This window comes from Heterocephalus glaber, unplaced genomic scaffold (assembly GCF_053883595.1).
Source record: "Heterocephalus glaber isolate CG9 unplaced genomic scaffold, H.glaber_assembly_v1.0 deba00001666, whole genome shotgun sequence".
Lineage (NCBI taxonomy): Eukaryota > Metazoa > Chordata > Mammalia > Rodentia > Bathyergidae > Heterocephalus > Heterocephalus glaber.
Genome location: NW_028258406.1, coordinates 16,163,032 through 16,181,086, shown reverse-complemented (window position 1 = coordinate 16,181,086; position 18,055 = coordinate 16,163,032). Strand labels below are relative to the sequence as shown.

The 18,055-nt window shown below is 37.2% G+C and overlaps 2 protein-coding genes across 7 annotated transcripts in view; both read left to right on the top strand.

Moving 5' to 3' along the window:
- Positions 1-9,946, top strand: part of Cpb2 (carboxypeptidase B2) — a 69,440-nt gene extending 59,494 nt beyond the window's left edge. Inside the window, exons 9-11 of one of the 2 annotated variants that reach the window (XM_004844206.4) lie at positions 2,884-3,086; positions 5,240-5,327; positions 9,610-9,946. In XM_004844206.4, coding sequence (XP_004844263.1) covers positions 2,884-3,086; positions 5,240-5,327; positions 9,610-9,794 — 476 coding nt within the window. In that variant the 3' untranslated portion in view covers positions 9,795-9,946. The remainder of the gene's footprint in view (positions 1-2,883; positions 3,087-5,239; positions 5,328-9,609) is intronic. The other variant, XM_004844207.4, reaches the window with a different exon arrangement.
- A 530-nt stretch (positions 9,947-10,476) lies between these two features.
- Positions 10,477-18,055, top strand: part of Zc3h13 (zinc finger CCCH-type containing 13) — an 84,933-nt gene continuing 77,354 nt past the window's right edge. For 4 of the 5 annotated variants that reach the window (XM_021257869.2, XM_013072046.3, XM_087197336.1 and 1 more), the window contains exon 1: positions 10,477-10,819. The gene's annotated coding sequence lies outside the window, so the exon portion shown is untranslated. The remainder of the gene's footprint in view (positions 10,820-18,055) is intronic. The other variant, XM_087197335.1, reaches the window with a different exon arrangement.

The window sequence follows — 18,055 nt, the reverse complement described above, 5'->3', positions numbered from 1 at the left end:
TAGAAAGATAACAAAAAAGCAGTTAGTGGATCTTTACTTATCTAAAGTGGTTAGGACCCCAAAATGTGCATGATTTAAAGAAATTGCTTCCCTTAGGAGTCACCCTGTTACAGAAATCTCAGAAAGAAATACAAAGAGACACAGAATTCGGATAAAATAATAAAATTTCTTCTTGAGAGCAGGCAGGAACACCAGAAGCCGGTCTGGTCAGTATCTGTACCCGCTTTGTTCAGCATTTCCCTTTTTGTATCCTTTTTAGCCATTGTCTCATCCCTAGTGGTCTTTGATATGTAAGTACAATTCCAGTTTCTATTTACAAGTCACAGACACAAGATAGGCCATATACATTGTAAATTCACCCTGGCATGGTAACTTTGTTACGTTAATAAAGTTACTGGTTAGAGTGAGATAATCCTCACCTTAAACAAGGAGTTATGGGAAAAGCAAATCTTAAAAGAGCACATTACTTATTTTGCTTCTACAATTACCTTAATATTCAATCTATTAAGTTATCTAAAACTTTTCTGTATCAACCCCAAAGGCTGGTCTTTTCTGTGGTGTCTCAGGACTGAGTTTTCTCTGCTGGTTGCATGACAAACTTTGCTTAGGATACTGAATGGGCCAATCCTTGTACGTGTCTCCCTAGTGAGCAAATTTTAGTTCTATTTTACCTAGTAACAGGGTATGTGGACCTGAGAGAGTATTTGATGAGGCTGTCACACATCGTAGAGAATACCTCTCAACACCTCTTTCCATTCTGGTTAGCGTAAGCAAGTGCCTCTTGTTTTTGGTGCTTTTATGTACAAGCATTTATCTACTAGGGACTTTGGGAGACTAACTGCTGGAAAGATAAAAGAAACATAAGGTTGCAGAAGTTAGTAGACAGGGAGAGAGAAAAATGGGAAACAAAAGAGATAGTAAACTATGTTCCACAGGGCAAGGGTTTGGAAAAAGTTATGCTTCAGAAGCAAAGGGTTGAAGGAAGTGAGGAAGACAAAAAATAAAAAACCTTTGGCTGGACTTACCAAAGTCACTTTCTCGATGGTTCTTTTACCTCCTGGTTGGCTCACCAAAAGAAAATGTCACAAGGTGGATCTGAGGAGGTCCCTGAAGGTTGAAATAAGGAACCTAGCCCACTCTTCTGTAGAAAAAGTTTGTGGGTTCCCTAACTCTTATCACAGAAAAAGAATTTTTAGGACATGTCAGTAAGAGGCACAGAAAGGGTTTATTAGGTACAGATTTTAGTAGGACACAATCAAAAGTGGCATGTAGGCACTCAGAGAAATGAGATGCATTATTTCCTGGAACAGAAAACATTTATACTTCTCTTAAAGAGATAGAAACTCTGGGAGAAGGTGGCCTATCCCCAAGACGGCTATTAGCCTATTCTACAGATATGGACACAGGGCTTTTTTTTCTTTTAGGGAATTTGGATTCTCTCAAGCTATTCCCTTATCTTAGGATCAGACTCTGCTCTTTACTTTCTGAATTGAGCCAATTTGTGGATTTTCAGTATTCCTAAGGAATTTTGGGTGTGACAGGTCTGATATGGATGATGATAATCATGGTGATGATGGATAGCAACAGTTATAGAACACATACTGTATGCCAGACACTCTGTGTAGTACTTTGTATGGATTAGCTCATTGTATCTCCATTTCATCCTCATTTAATGTATAATTTCCCTCATTTTGCAGATAGGAAAATTGAGGTATGGATAGGTTTAAAAAAACAAAAGTTCATATAGCTACTAAATGGCAAATTCAAGAGTTGAATCTAGTGATGGGACACTTGACACTATGCTGCATAGTTTCTTACTGTGATGGATAGCTACCACCAACAGTGGCATTTGCAAGTCCTAAAATAACACTTTATAGTTCATATAGTTGCTGTGAAGAATGACTGAAATATTGCCTAAATATTAGCAGTGTTTTTGACATACAGCACATGTTCTGTGGGTTTCAGATGGTAGCAGGATTATTGTTATCATTTTTCATTCAAGGGGGTAGCTGGACTGAGACTACATTCTATCCTCAATTTCAAGTTATCATTGGAAGGATTCAGATAGGCAGAACATGAATTTAAGATGCAATTCTGGAAAGTCATTGTTTCCAGGAGGGAATAATCCTTTGAGTCAATTGTGGCTCCCTCAGACTCACCCATGTGAGTTAGGGAGAGAGGGAAGTGTTGAAAGGCAGGATCTAAAGTGGGACATACTACAATCTCTCAATAGAAAGGATGAACATTATAGTGACACCAACTATCACTATCCTATTTTATTTACTACACCATGCTAGCAAGTTAAAGTAGCACAGGAAACTGATTTGCATATTCTGAGTTTCCAAGCAAGGCTCTTTTGTGGACTATATATTTAGCAATTTTTGTTTGCTTGTTTTTTTGTTTGTTTGTTTTTTTCCAGTACCAGGTATGGAACTCAGGACTTTTTGCTTGCTAAGCAGGCACAGTGCCACTGAGCTAAATCCCTGGCCCAATACACTTAGTAATTTTTAAACTGCAAATATTAGAAAGTTGATTAAAGCAAATGTGGTTTATTTTTCCTCACATAAACAGAAGTTTGGAAGCACAACCAGCATCTCTGAGACTTCTGTTTGTTTTCTCAGAGTTGCAAGACAGCTGCCCCAAGGCAGAAAGGGAGACAGGGTCTGGAAGTAAGGTTACATGGTATGTATGTAAATATCTGGCTTCAAAAGAAACATGAGCAATATTTCTGTACATCAGGATTATGTTCTTTACAGACCTCTCCCTAATCCATTTACCTAAATATGCTGTGTCATCAATGTTAGGAGACTACATTGTCAGGGAAATCAGAAATTATGATAGTATTTAGATTCCCATAAAATTCTCTTTTATCAATTTTACTAGAGGAAGGTGCATCAAGTTTCTCATGCTCTGAAACCTACTGTGGACCTTATCCTGAATCAGAACCGGAAGTAAAGGCGGTGGCAAATTTCTTGAGAAGACATATTAAGCAAATTAAAGCTTACATCAGCATGCATTCATACTCCCAGCAGATACTGTTCCCATATTCCTATAATAGAAGCAAAAGCAAAGACCATGAGGAACTGGTAAGTACTACTTTTTTTTTTCATTAGATTTCAGAAATAAAATAATACATAGTTCAAGAAGCAAAAACTATGGAAAAAAGCTTTCTCCACTTGATGACAAATGTATAGTTGTTTTGTATCATGGTCTAATGCTAGGGGCTGTTCAGACTCTTGGAATACCTGGAGGGCGGACAATGGGAAATAAAGAAAAACAGAGACAATATTCAAGTTTCAAGTGGACTGGGACTAGCCTGCCTCTAGTGAACAGAATTGATAATCTCCATGGTTAACCTGCTTTTAATAGCCAGCAAGAAGCACAGTGGGAGGGGTAGTATACTTTTCCCAGAACAGTGACTGGAGTAAGACTGGGGCAACAAAAAATGAGGAACAAGTTAATCCTCACAAAGGGAACAAGTTAATGGGGATTAAGTCCTTCCCTATACCTGGATTGCTTCATTTTTTTGCATTGTCCTCAGCAGATGCTATTTTGCCTTAGGAGCACTGTGATTATGCGCTTTCCCCACACAGCCAGGAAACATGCAGCCTTCTGAGTATTTCCCTATTCCTAAAGCAAGTCACATTGGCCTCAGAACTGCAGGGCCTGTAGCCTGGCCCACATCGATCTATACATATCATGGCCTGATCCTCAACAGTCTAACTCTGTCAAGAGTCACCCTGAGGTCAGGATTCAATGGATTCAGGGATTGAAGGTTTTAGGACTTCACTGAAGCAAGAGTTTATTTTTAATTTCCTTTTTTTTTTAGAATGTAATGGACAATAGTAAGTTCAAAGAAGACCCATACAGGGGCGGGGATATGCTGCTTTAGCTAGTAGAGGGCTCATTTAGCATGCATGAGGCCCTGAGTTCAATCACCAGAACCAATATCACATAGAGTAAGTATAGTAACTTATACTTTCACTAAACCAACATATCCCAGCAGTGAAACAGCGCTGACTGGGATGGTCAGGGGTGGCCTCTTAACTCTTTCAGAGGGAAGTGCTGAGATAAGTGAGGGGATGCAGTAGCTTCTATTCTCGAGGGACTCACAGTCTATTAAGGGTTGACAAACTGCAAAGAAACAAGAATAATAAAATACCATTGACATCAAAGGACAGTCACCATTTTAGGCAGTTTTGAAAGATTTCTATGTACACAGAGGAAAGGGATAACCTTCCAAACAGAAGAGATGGCATCGCTCACAGAAACCTCGCTCAAGGGACTGGGAGAGCGCAGGAGTGGAGGGTAACATCATCAGAAAGTAGGCATGGTCATCTTGTGAAGGGTTTTAAAGGTCAGAATCAATTTGTATTTTGTTTTGTAGACAATGGGGTTCCATTAAAATGTAAGTTTTGGACAAAGGTATACTCAATATTATACATACTCGTAAAAAAATTTAGACATTTAGAATCTAGACATTCTTCTAGATTTGTCCAGAAGGTGATAGTGATGACCATGAGTCTAGTCTCAATTTCTGGGTTAGGTGGGAACTTCAGAAAAGATCTTCATAATCAAATGTAGTCCAGCTTAGTAGGCTTAGTTATTATCCTGCTACCTACTAGGGGCATAATCTTTTTTACGTGATGAGTCTTTGGAAGTAATTAGACTTTTTTTTTTTTTGGTACCGGGGATCGAATGGAAGTCATTAGACTTTTAAAAGATTTTTTATTTTTTGGTACCAGGAATCAAACTGAGGACCTTGTGCTTGCCAGGCAGGCCTGGTGCCACTGAATTAGACATTTTAAACATGAAGAAAGTAGAATTTGTATGAGGATGAGAAGTGTATCATCCATGCAGTGGATGTATATATAGAGAAATTGGATTTAAAATTTGATGATAATTTTGTCTAGGAATGGAGTAAGTCCAAGCCTTTGAAATGAAGTTTATTTTACATAATAAATGGATTCCTGAAAAGCTATGTGAGAATTTTTTGGGCACAAATTAAAATATCAAAATTTTCAATGCGCTGGAAGAGTTTATGTTTAAAACCAACCAGTTGTGATCGCCATATAGTTAAAAACATTTTTAATGTATTCATCTTAACTTACTTTTTAGATAAATCTAGTTTTTTCATATACACACTTTTATTTAGTTAATGTAATTGTTTTTTGAAACTTCCACCTGTCCTGTTTCAAAGCTGCACATTAACTGAAATTCTATATCCTATTGCTTTTAGTCTCTAGTGGCCAGGGAAGCAGCTCGTGCTATTGAGAGTATTCATAAAAATATCAAGTATACACATGGCAGTGGCTCAGAGACTTTATGTAAGTATTTCTTTTTAAGATCTTGGAGAACTGAGTTTTTAAAGGAATTTGTATTTTTCTTTTCTTTTTTTTTTTTTTTTTTGGTACTGGGGATTGAACTCAGGACCTTGCACTTTTGAGGCAGGTGCTGGAACAACTGAGCCAAATCCCCGGCCCAGGAATTTGTATTTTTCTATGTAGGTTTAGTTTTCCAAACCAAATCTTTAAATAAGGTCACATGTGATTGAATTATAACAATTAGAAACAGAAACATAATAGCTGTGACAGTGCTGAACAAAGTTGCAATAATACATAACTACACTAAAAAGAAGCCAACATGGTATTTAAGAAATTATGCTTGTCACTACAGAGTACAGATTATAGAGTTGGTATATTAGTTAAAGAAAAAAATGTCATAAAGGGGGAAAAGAATGTGTGAAGTGTCCAGGGCCAACATGTAAGGTTGCGCGTACTGTACACCAAGTGTCCCCAACCCTGGGACACAGATGGTAGTCTGTATTTACAGCTGCCCACCTTGCTTGCATTATTGCCTTAGCTCTGCTTACTGTCAGATCAGCAGTGGTATTAGATTCTCACAGGGGCACAAACACTACTGTGACCTGCCTGTGTGAGGGATCTAGGTTGCACACTCCATAAGAGAATTTAACCCTGAAACAGTCCACCCTAACCCTCCATCTGTCAGTGGAAAAATTGTCCTCCATGAAACCAGTCCTTGGTGCCAAAAATGTTGGGGACTGCTGTTGTACACTACACAAATCTAAGTGATGCCATTTTTCTTAAGTGCTTTTTAACAATAACCTGTACTCAAGAATATAGTTCATAACATTCTACAGTTGAATGTCTTTTTGATTAATTTCTGCTGGATGATATTTACTGAGAGATTCCTAAGTACTCATAGTGGAATGACAGACAATGATTTTGTACTTTCGAAGCTGGAGGGTAAATGATACAAGAGGAATAAAAAATAAGCATGAAACCATATATCAGCAAACTGCAACCTGAAGCTCAAGTCCAGCCCACTGCTTATTTTTATGTAACCAGTGAGCTAAGAATGATTTTTCATCTTTTTAAATGGATTAAAAAGAACACATTTTGACATGTGAAAATTATATAAAATTCATATTTGTGGATATAAACATTATTGCAACACAGTTCTGCTCATTCATTTGCATATGGTGTGTGATGGCTTTCATAACAGCAGACCTCAGTAATTGTTAACAATGTGGCCTACAAAACCTAAAATATTTAAAATCTGGTCCTTTACAGAATAAGTCTGCCAACTCCTGATGGTAAATAAACATTGAAGTATAGTATAATTTCATCAGATGCTTTAAAGAAAATAAGGCTTAAAGGCCTGAGAATACTGTAGGTAAGACAGGTAATTAGTTAAGATGTACGGGAAGGTCTTGGTACCTGGTAAGTGCTTGCCAAATAAAAGTGTGAAAAGGCCAGGGGTAGGCAAGAGCATATGAAAAGGCTTGAAGGCAATATATGCATAGTCCCAGGGTTTGACCTGTAAGGTATAAAAAGTTACATTTATATTGTTTTGAATATGTTGTTTGAACAGCAGATGCTCTATTAGCAGGATGCGTCAGAATTTCCCCTCTTTCTCTCTCTCATCCACCCCATATCTTTGTCCCTTGGTTTACTGCTGACTTTGCTGATGCAGAACCAAGTCCTTGCCCTGGGGAAAAACCCCACTTACCGTCACAATTCTGAGCTTTTTTGTTCCCATCGTCTTTATTATTGTTTCCCAAAGCATTAACTACAGTGAGTCAGGGCTGAAGAAGCTTTTAGAATAGCCCTGTTACGATGAAGTCAGTCCATCTACACACACTCATTGATCCAGGATGCATCAGTATGTACATGGATGTGTTTAAGCACAAGAAAAATGCTGGAAGAATAAATACCAGATGTTGATCATGGTTGTCAGAAATATCTGCTGAATGAATTAATTAAACCATTCCTGACAGCTATTTTAAAATATTATATATAAAAAAAATTATAAATCATACTTCAGTAGACAACCTCATAATCAATCCACATATAAACAGAAAGAGGCAAAAATGGTCATTTTTGCGTATTATATAATTGTTTACCTAGAAAACTATAAAAAGCCAACCAAAAATATTAGTATCAGTCAGTGTTGGGTAAAGTGGTCAAGAACTAAATATACATAAATCTAGAACTATTTTTCTTTTTGTTGTTTTTTGAGACAGGGTCTCACCATGTAATTCAGGCTGGGCTTAAACTCACTATGTAGCCCTAACTGGCCTCGAACTCACAGCAATCCCCCTGCCTACTGAGTGCTGAGATTTCAGGCATGTACCCAGCTAGAACTTTCTTATATATAAAAATGATCATGTAGAAAATAAAATGGAAAAAAGCTCTGGCTGTAACCCATTACATACATATATACATGGTACATACATATATACACACATACATATACACATGTTTGAATGTTATTAAATGTATGTCTGTGTAGAGACATACAACAAATCCACAGGACCTATATGAAAAATATAGAAAACATTTTTTGGGTACCGGAGATCGAACTTGGGTCCTTGTGCTTACGAGGCAGGCAGCAGAACCACTGAGCTAAATCTCCAGCCCTAGAAAACTTTTTTGATGTATATAACGGAAGATAAAACCAGCTTTTGTGTTTTTCTTTTTTTTGTTGTTTTTTGAGATAGGGTGTCACTATGTAGTTCAGGCTGGTCTTGAATTCACTATGTAGCCCAGGCTAGGCTTGAACTTGAGGCAATCCTCCTGCTTCAGCCTCCAAGAGAGCTGGGATTACAGGCATACGCCACCACGCCCAGCTGCCTTAGTGTTTTTGAGAAAGCAATATAAAAATTTTCCTGAGTTAATTTGTGTATTTAACACAATCTCAATGAACACTTAAATGAGCCTGAAATTCATCTGAAGGAATAAATTTGGTAGAAGAGCTTATAAAATACAGTGGACCTTTGACTTACAAACTTGATTAGTTTCCGAGGGCTGGTTGTAACTGAGGTTGGTTGTAAGTCAATACAGCTGAGATCTGGATGTTTGCCTGGGTACATGCTATAGATAACAAGAGGCAGATGAATCTTCCATTAACCTAATTAACCCAAGTTGTTCATACATCAGGCTGGTCATAACTTGAGGATCCACTGTACCAAAAATAAAATTAATAAGAGAGAATTTGCTCCCAACCAGGTGTTAATGCACATTATAAACTTATAGTAATTAGGACAGTGTGGAACTGGGTTTCAAAAAGAGAAGTCAATAGAATGGAACAGGGAGCACAGAAAGATATCAAATACAGTATGAGATCTAGTGTCCCAAAAGTAGGCACTTCAAACTAAGAATGATGTTAATTTGCAGGGCACATGCCTGTAATCCCAGCACTTAGGAAGCTGAGGCAAGAAGGATCATCATGATTTGAGACCAGCCTGAATTACATAGTGAGATCTTGTCTCAAAAAAAAAAAAAATTAAAAAGGATGATGTCAACTAATTCAATAATGGAGTCAGAAGATCTGACAAGTTATTTAGAATAAAAACTTAATTGAATTATTAACAAATATCAGCAGAATAAATTCCAGAAAGGTCAAATATTAAAGTATAAAAACCCTACCATAAACTTAAGTTGAAAACTAAATATTTGAATGAGAGAAAAAATTTCTCCACATATTATACAGGGTTAATAACATTAATAGTTTTATAAATAATCTATAAAATGAATAATGTGGAAAATGAGCAAGGATAATTGCTAAAAATATAAGATGGACAATGATATAATAAACACGATGTACAACTCACATTTTGATGCTATTTATCATTTGGATATTATTTAAATGAATTATATCTAGCTTTACTAAGCAGTGGCATGAGATTATAGAAAATGATGATGTAGATTTGAACTCTATTATATTTATAAATGTTGTAATGATTGTTTAGAAATGTTACTACTGTATACATATAGAAATGGAAGTGATTTTACTTATGCAATAATGTAGTAAAAACGTAAGTGAATGTATGCACTGAAAAAAAAAACTACACTAAAACATTGGTGTTTATCATTTCTTGGTAGGATTATGGTAGAGTTATGGATAATTTTTGTTTTCTTCCGTAACCTGTTTCCCATCAATCTCCATTTTCTACAAGAAACTCAGGTTATTTAATTATCAGAAAAGAACAAAGTTACTTTCATTTTTACAAAAAAAAAAAATCTCATTTTGTTAATTAATTTGAAATATCTATTTTTCAAAAAGTAATTTTTCTTCTTGTTTTAGACCTGGCTCCTGGAGGTTCCGATGACTGGATCCATGATTTGGGCACGAAGTACTCATTTACAATTGAACTTCGAGATACAGGCAGATATGGGTTCTTACTGCCAGAACGTTATATCAAACCTACTTGTACAGAAGCTCTCGCTGCTGTCTCTAAAATAGCCTGGCATGTCATCAGGAACGTTTAATGCCCTTGACTTTTCACTCTGCTTCCGTACTTTTACCGATTCTAGACAGACCAAATCGTACTAGTTTCTAAGTTTGATCAGTAGTTTTGATAAACGGTTTTCCTATTCCTTGCTTTTGTCAACGAACATAATATATGCTACTTTGAAATTAAGACGAAGATTCGCGTATGTGTTCACTTTTAATTTCTGATTAAGCCTCACTGTTTCAAGGAGATAACTGGCTCTAATCAACAGAAGGAAAGTTGGTCAGGAGTACCATACATTCAAGTTTTCCGGTCATTTTAGTACACTTCTGTTTCTGCCCGCCCCAGACCCAGGCTAAGGCCAGGATCGCGAGAGGTGTGAAACTCAGAGAACAGAACCCGCCTCTCGCTCCAGCTCAGCCCCTCAAGAAACACTGGGAACGAAAGAAAACAATGGCTGTAATTACTTGCAGCAACAAACATGGTATCTAGACCACCCGTTCACTGTAACACGTTACATAATAAAAGGAAACAATTTCTCTTTTAATTGGAATTCAGCCCTCCCAGCTCCCAAATTGCTCTCCCACGGTCTCTCACTGCACAGGTTGCGGATTTCCACCGACAGCACCACGCCCACCCGAGTCGACGTTCACTCGGGGGCGTGGCTAGGGGCGGGGACCTGCGCCTGACGACTAATCTGGCGGCCGGAAGCTGCCTGCGTCCCGCGACAGCTCGGCCAGCTTCTGATTTCCGGCGGTGTTCTGAGACGGTCCGCCTAGCGGCCTGGTAGTGTTTTCGTATCCGTTTCTTACTTTTCAGTCTCTTGGTTCTGTTTTTCTCCTACGTCCGGGTCTCGCTTGACCCTGGCGAAGTGGCGGGCGACTTCCACTTCTCGGCCGCCCCGGGGCCCTTCGCTCGCCGTGGCAGAGCCGCGCGTGCACCTCCCTCTCCTTGTCCTCCCGGGTCCAGGCGCGGGGACGGACTGTCGCCTCCCCTGCTCCTCGGAACGGAGCTAGCGGTGACACCTCGGAACTGTGCTGGGAAGGGGAACTTGGAGAGGAGGTAAGCAGTCATTAAGTCGACGTGCTTATCTGAGGAAAGGTGTCAGCCGATCCTGGAATAGGGAGGCCTGAGTTATATATGGGACCCTCCTCACCACTTCGGGTTTTGAGCGCTGCTTTGAGCATCTTGCACTGAACTCTTGTAATAGCTTCCTATGTCCGGACCTCGTTTCTTGCTCTGGTTGTGATTCTGCCGCTCGACTAAGGGGACAGCTTTACTCAGACCAAAGGTTGTGCGTCTCTCCTATCTGATGTCGGTAGGCGTGGGAACCCTTGATTGATGTTCTCATTTGTATTCGATAGAAGGGTGCACAGTATGGTCTTAGTTTTGGAGTCTCTCTCTTCATTCTTTTCAGATATATTAGAGAAAAAAGGTTCTTAGGTTTCATTGTATTTGGTCTTGCTTTCCCGAGGTAGTTGCTTTTGCCATCTGTTTTGTCAGAAAGTGGAGAAGAAGAATAAAAGGAGAGAGGGTCTGTAGTTGGCTTTTTTTTTCCTAACTAGATTAGCATAATTTAATGTGGCTGGAAAATAATTCAGAGTTGATAATACTGTAAGATCTTGATTGTGGATGATAGTGTTCTAAACTATTTGGTTACATGGGGAGGCTAATTTGAACAACTTTGACAATTTGGGGTATTTGCAGTCTCTTCAGGTTTTTGAATTTTTAAGAAAGTCATTTAAAAAGTTTGGAAAAGATCTTCACACTACAAACTTCCAAGTTTGTGGTACAGTTGCAGTAAATCCAAATGATTATGCAGTACATTCCACGTGTATGTGGCTAGTTAGCTGGGTCTGGTTCTGTAATACGTGACATTACTAAATGTAAAGAACAAAATAAAAGATAAATAATAGGAAGTAGGGAGAGAGATCTCTCCCATAGGGAAAAATCAAGAGATGGAGGCGAGGAGGGTAGGGAAAGGTGATTTTAAAAAACGAGTTAAGGACTGGGGATTTAGCTCAGTGGTTTTGCCGCCTGCCTCGCAAGTGCAAGGTCCAGAGTTTGATCCCCGGTACCAAAAAAATAAAGGAAATAAGATGTGTTATGTATATGTACCAAGTCCTCACAAGGAATGTAAGCATTATGTACTACAAATATTTACTAATAAAAAAGGATAAAAATATTTGACATTATTGGCTTTACTACTTACACAATAGTTTGAAGAGTTTTGTGGACATAATCTGTACATTTTGAAATAACTTCTAATTTCTTAAGTGTTTAGATTATAACCGGAGAGTGTCAACAGGAGACTAAGAAAGTTGATGCAGGCACGTAGCAATTTGTGACTAAAAATAGTACTCTGAAACTTAATGCTTTCACTGTGCATCTGATCTGATTTGGTTTCATCCATATTTAGTCTGCCTTGTAGTAATACAATATAAATGCCATGAAAATAGTTAATACTGTATTGTTTGCAGAATAATGAGAAAAAAGTTTTTATATGTTCATTACAGACACTTTTTAAAAATAAATTTTATTTTATCCCATTCCCCCTTCCCCTCCCTATGTACAAAAGCTTTGTTTCCACTTTTTCCTTCTATTTTCACTTTCTTTCTCCCCTCTTTTCTCTCTCCCTCTTCTCTTGCTCCCCCTCCCATTTGAATATGTTCTCCCCATTTCCCAATAACTATTAAATGTTTTAGTCTTTATTTTCACTTTCGGTTTCTCACACCAGAGAATGCGGTATTTAAACATGTGTGGACACTCTTTTTTAGAATATATTTTATCTGAGGTTTGTTGAATCCATGGGTGCAGAACCCGTGCATATGGAGGGCCTCTTACTGGATTCCTGATTACTGGTGATTTAAAATGAACATTGATTTTATGTTTTGAGATATGCAGACTTTTCTCATTTTCATATACATAATATAAATTTAAAATACTAAAATCTAGTAAGTGGATGTTATTTTGTCTATATGTCATGAAAATTTTAAGTTACCAATGTTAATTTATAGTAAGCATTGGCATTTACATATAAAAAACAAAATTGTTTAACTTACATTTGTATGGAAAATTGGTTTTCAGTGGATTTTTAGTTTTCCCCATCTTTTCATTCCCCCAGTCCTATACAGATATGGAGCTGTTTTACCAGATGTTTATTAGCAGTTGAAACATTAAGTGGTGTGGAGATATATAATAAATACAGATATATTTTTTAGGGTCTTTTTTTCTTAGGATAATTTTGTATGTTGCAGCTCTATTTATTTTATAATAGCTGCCAACATGGGATATCAGCTTAGTTGTTTCAGTTCTATTTGGAATTCAGTTTAGAATTGTTTTACTCTTGAATCTACAGATTAGCAATCTGTAAGGTTGTTTTACAGAGTTCTTATTTAAAAAGTTCTCTCAAACTCTGTATCAAATAAATTTAGCTATTTTTTTCCTTTTAAGAATATGAAGTATAAGCCAAGTGTGGTGGAACACTTCTGTAATCCCAGAATTTAGGAGGCTGCTTAGCAGGAGGATTGCTTCGAATTCAAGGCCAGCCTGGGATACATAGTGAGTTCAAGGCCAGCCTGAACTACATAGCAAGACCCTGTCTCAAAAAACCAAAAGAGTAAAAAAAAAAAAATGTAAAATAGGAATATGAAGTATGAAGAGGCCTTATTTTTAATGTAACCCATTTACATTATAAGTTCAGGATGTAGGGATTTGTCCTACTACTGTACTTGGAGTATTTATGTAGTTTTTTGGGTTTTTTTTTTTTTTTGGTACCGGGGATCGAACTCGGGTCCTTGCGCTTGAGAGGCAGGCAATGGAACCAGTGAGCTAAATCCCTGGCCCTATTTATGTAGTTTTAATTGCTTCATTATTTGACCACTATCTAATATGCTGCTACTTAACTTAATTTATGCTTTTACTTATGCTACTGATAGCTGAGACATTGGAAAGATGTAGTAATAGATTGAAGTGAAGATATCAAAACTGATACAGTTTGAGCATCCCTAGTCTGAAAATCTAAATTCTAAAATGCTTCAAAATTAAAAACTCTTTAAGCACCAACATGACACCACTAGTGGAAAATTCTAACTTCATGTGGTAAGTTGTAGTCAGAATGCAGATACACTAAAAATACTGCATAAAAATAACTTCAGGCTATGTGTATAAAACACAAATGAATTTTAAATTTAAACTTAGATCCCACCTCCAAGATAATCTTGCTATATATATTTTTTCAAATATTTCAAAATCAAAAAAGCCTGAAATACAAAATACTCTGGTCCAGAGTACTTTGGAGAAGGGATTCTCAACCTATATATGTTTTTTTTTTGGAATCGGGCATCAAACTCGGGTCCTTGCGCTTGCAACCTATATATGTTTTATTGACAAGATTTTAATAATTAGGTGTCAGAAGTAATTGCTTATTCAGAAAGAGGCCCCTCTGTGTTTCTTTCACCCATGTTTATGATGTGAACTTCTGAGCACATTGTGATATTGAACGTTTCCTGGAGTAGGGGACCATTTCCCATTTTTAAGATTCTAACTCAGTAGACTTAGTGTGCCAGGTTTTCACTATGATTTTCTTTTTTAATCAAAAAGAGATTATAAGAACTCCTGATATTCAATTACTCTGCAAATGGAGATAAGAAATAGGAAAATAATTGAAAAGACTTTAACCAGTGTTACCTAGCTTTAATAACACCTGTGGTTGGGAAAGTCATGATAATGTGGATAGACGTGTGATGGTCGTTACACCAAAACAAAAATGGAGTAAAACCTTACAAAAAAAATAAATTAGTAAGTTACTACTACTGTGACCTCAATTTATGGTCTCAGTGATACGGAGGACTTTAGCATTTACATTTTTATCTTATTTTATTGTTCCTAACTTACATACTTTGAAGTGTTTAGGTCTCATTGAAGTCTGTTGATGCAAGTTGAGAAATTTTTTTGTCTCAGTCAAATGTGCATTTTTGTTGTTGTATTCATCTTTCTTATGGGGCCAGATTTGTAAAAAGGATTGAAAATTCTAATTGTCAGATTAGTTGGTTACATAGTTTTAATAAATATATGTAAAGAAAACCTTTATCTGGCATATTGTAGATTGTATATTTTGGACAGATGAGTGGGTTTTTGTTTGTTTTTTTTTTTTCTACCGGGGATTGAACTCAGGACCTTGCGCTTGCAAGTCAGGTGGCAGTACCACTGAGTTAAATCCCCGGCCCTGGACAAATGAGATTTTAAAAGTTATACATTGTCTCTATACAAGCATACTTACAGCATTTTTATTTACAAACTCATGAATGTCTCAGTACTAATATTTAAGTAACTTTATTGTTGACCAATAGAAGTTCCTAGATGAATATGTGTCAGTTTTGTGTTACTGCAATAAAATAGGCTCCTGAAGAAAAGAAAGTTTATTTTAGCCAACAGTTTTGGAGTCCAACTTTGGGCCAATCACTTTGGGTCTCTTTGGAGAGTAGCACACCATGGCAGGAGCACATGCAAGAGCAAAGTGCTCATATCAGAAACCAGGAAGCAGAGAGGAATAAAGTAGAGTCTCACGGTCCCCCTCTGTGACCTGAGGTCCTAAGCATCTACGATCTTCCCACTGGGCTTCACCTCTTAAAGGTCCACAGTGCCTCGCAGTGCTGCTACCCTGGGGACCAAGCCTTTCTATATGGACCTTTGGGGGACATTCATCCAAACCCTAGCAGACATCATTCCAATTAAGAATTTTTAATTCCTATTCCCCTCGCACATCCCCCCCCACTTTGCCTCAGATCTGTAGTCTTTCTTTTTAACCTAGACCTGATACCAAGATGTGGTGCATTGGTAAAGCAAAGTCTGGCACTGTTGGACTGTGAGGAAAAAGGAGAGTCCGCCTTCGCTGCATTTCTTCCCTAGATGACTCAGTAGTAGCTGGGTGTAAAATTCCTGGAATAATCACCATGTAGGTCAGTCTTTAGTAGTTCTTGATTTCACCTCTAATAGAAGCAGTTTTATCTATGCAGAAAGCAGCTTTTCAGGGGGCAAGAATACAAGGGAGTGGGAGTGGTTTGTAAGCCTGTATCATTAGTCTTTACTAGAGTGTCCTTGACATAGTAGTCAAAACTCTGGAATCTTCAAAACTTGTATTAGGATCAAAGATTAGAGTGAAGTTGTGAAACTGCTTTCTAACAGTGGGTCAGAGAATAGTGCTGATCTAAACAGGTGACACAGCAAGAAAAAAAAAACAAGAGAGTTAATTCTCAGATTCATCAGCAAAACAGGAAAGATGATAGATGACCAGTGTTTCAAATAAAATCATAAATAGTTTATTGTCTCAGCTCTGGAATCTGCTACCATTGAATTTTTTGTTTTGTTTTTTGAGAGGAGGATATGTTTAGGGGAGTCAAGGCCAATTGAGAGTAAGGGTATTAGAAACAGAACTAACCCATTTCTGTTGATGGTGGAGGGAAAATTGTATGCGTAGGGGTTGTTTCTTTGAGGCAGTGTAGTAGGATGAGACAGATAGCTTATGAAGAAAAAATTTTCCTTCAAGTTCTATATAAATAGCTCATAAGGAAATTTGAAACCCATTCAATTTTAAATTTATTAAGAAATTTTAAAAAATGAATGATTGAACACAAGCTTAAATAACACATGATTTCTCATGAGAAACCTAAAGTATAAATAAAGAATAAAATAAAAGATTGATAATGGGAAATAGGGAGATGGATCTTTAGCATAAGGGAAAGGGACCAAGAGATGGAAGAATGGGGATATAATGGAACTTAAAAGTTTTTCTCTAATTTTTTCTGTATATTTATATATTTTTTCTATATATATACACACACACTGTATATATGTATATACAGTGTGTGTGTATATATATATTTTTTTGTTTTCTTGAGACAGGGTGCTGCTATGTAGCCCAAGCTAACATCAGATTTGCTTCCATCCTCCTCCCTCAGTCTCCTGAGTACTGAGATTACAGGCATGTGCCACCATGCTGGCTTTTATATATTTACTTCTTGAATCTTACACAGATATAAATTATAAATTGCTGGGAAGTTTTTTTAGTTAACCAAAACTAAATTTTCTAGATCTCTTAGTTACTGTTCTCATTGCTGAGCTAAAATACCTGACACACAAAGTTAAAGGAGGAAAAGTTTATCTGGTTCACAGTTTGTAGAGGTTTCAGTCCATAGTCAGCTGGCTCCAAGGCAGGGTGGCAAGGCAGGATAATCAGTCCATGGCAAAGCAGGGCAGGCAGAAGGCAGAAAGCAGCAAAGAAGCAATAAGCAACAAGCAGCTCTCTTTCCATCCCTTATATCTCATCCAGGCTACATGCCCTTAGGCTGGGTAATACTCACGCCCAAGGTGGGGAAGCTTTAATTCTACCCAGAACTATGCCAGACCAGTCAGTGGACTAATTTAGTAATGATTATACAGCCTTGATCCAGCATCACACACTCCAGATCCAGCTACCTCACAGCCCCACCTGTGACTCCATGAGGCTTTGGGGGAACATCTAGACACAAGCCATAACAGTCTTTATGGTTAGTAAATCAAAGAGAACATATAAAATTACACCAAATTTTCTTTGATTTGTTCACGTTTAGGCTGAATGAGTTCAAGAAAAATAAAGATTATAAGGTTGACACTAGTATGTAGAATTAGCTATAGTTCCTTACTTGGAGAACAGTTGATGCATAAGTGATTTTATGTTGCAGCAAAGTCTTATTCATTTATGTGACACTGAGCTAATTTTTATAATTTCTAATTGCTTTAAAGTTATTTTTAAGTGCTTTGAATCCCTAAAAACTAGTTGCTATTGTATTAAAACAATAGTTACATCTTAAGTTACAGTAATGACTAAACTACCATATTGTATCAATTATATTTTCTTGATTTGTCATCATTTTTTGTCAAATGTTCTTTTTTAATCTTTTACAGAATGCAATATGGAGAACGTAATTTAACCAAATATTGTTTTGAATTTTTATTATTTGTTGTTTTGCTTTAGTACTACCATGATTTGATGTCCTCTCAAGTGATACTTCTTTACTTTGAGACCTTATTAAAGAGTGTTTGTGATTTTTGTAAAGATTACTTCCAAGCCAGGTGTGGTACTGCAGGTTTGTAATCCCACCTAGTTGGGAGGCTGAAGCAGGAAGATACAGTTCAAGGCCAGCCTGAGGAGTATAGTGAGACCCTAAAAAGGCTGGGGATGTAGTTCAGTGCCTGGCACATAGGAGGCTCTAGGTTTGATCTCAGGGAAAAAGACTAGTTCTCTAACAAATGGAACTT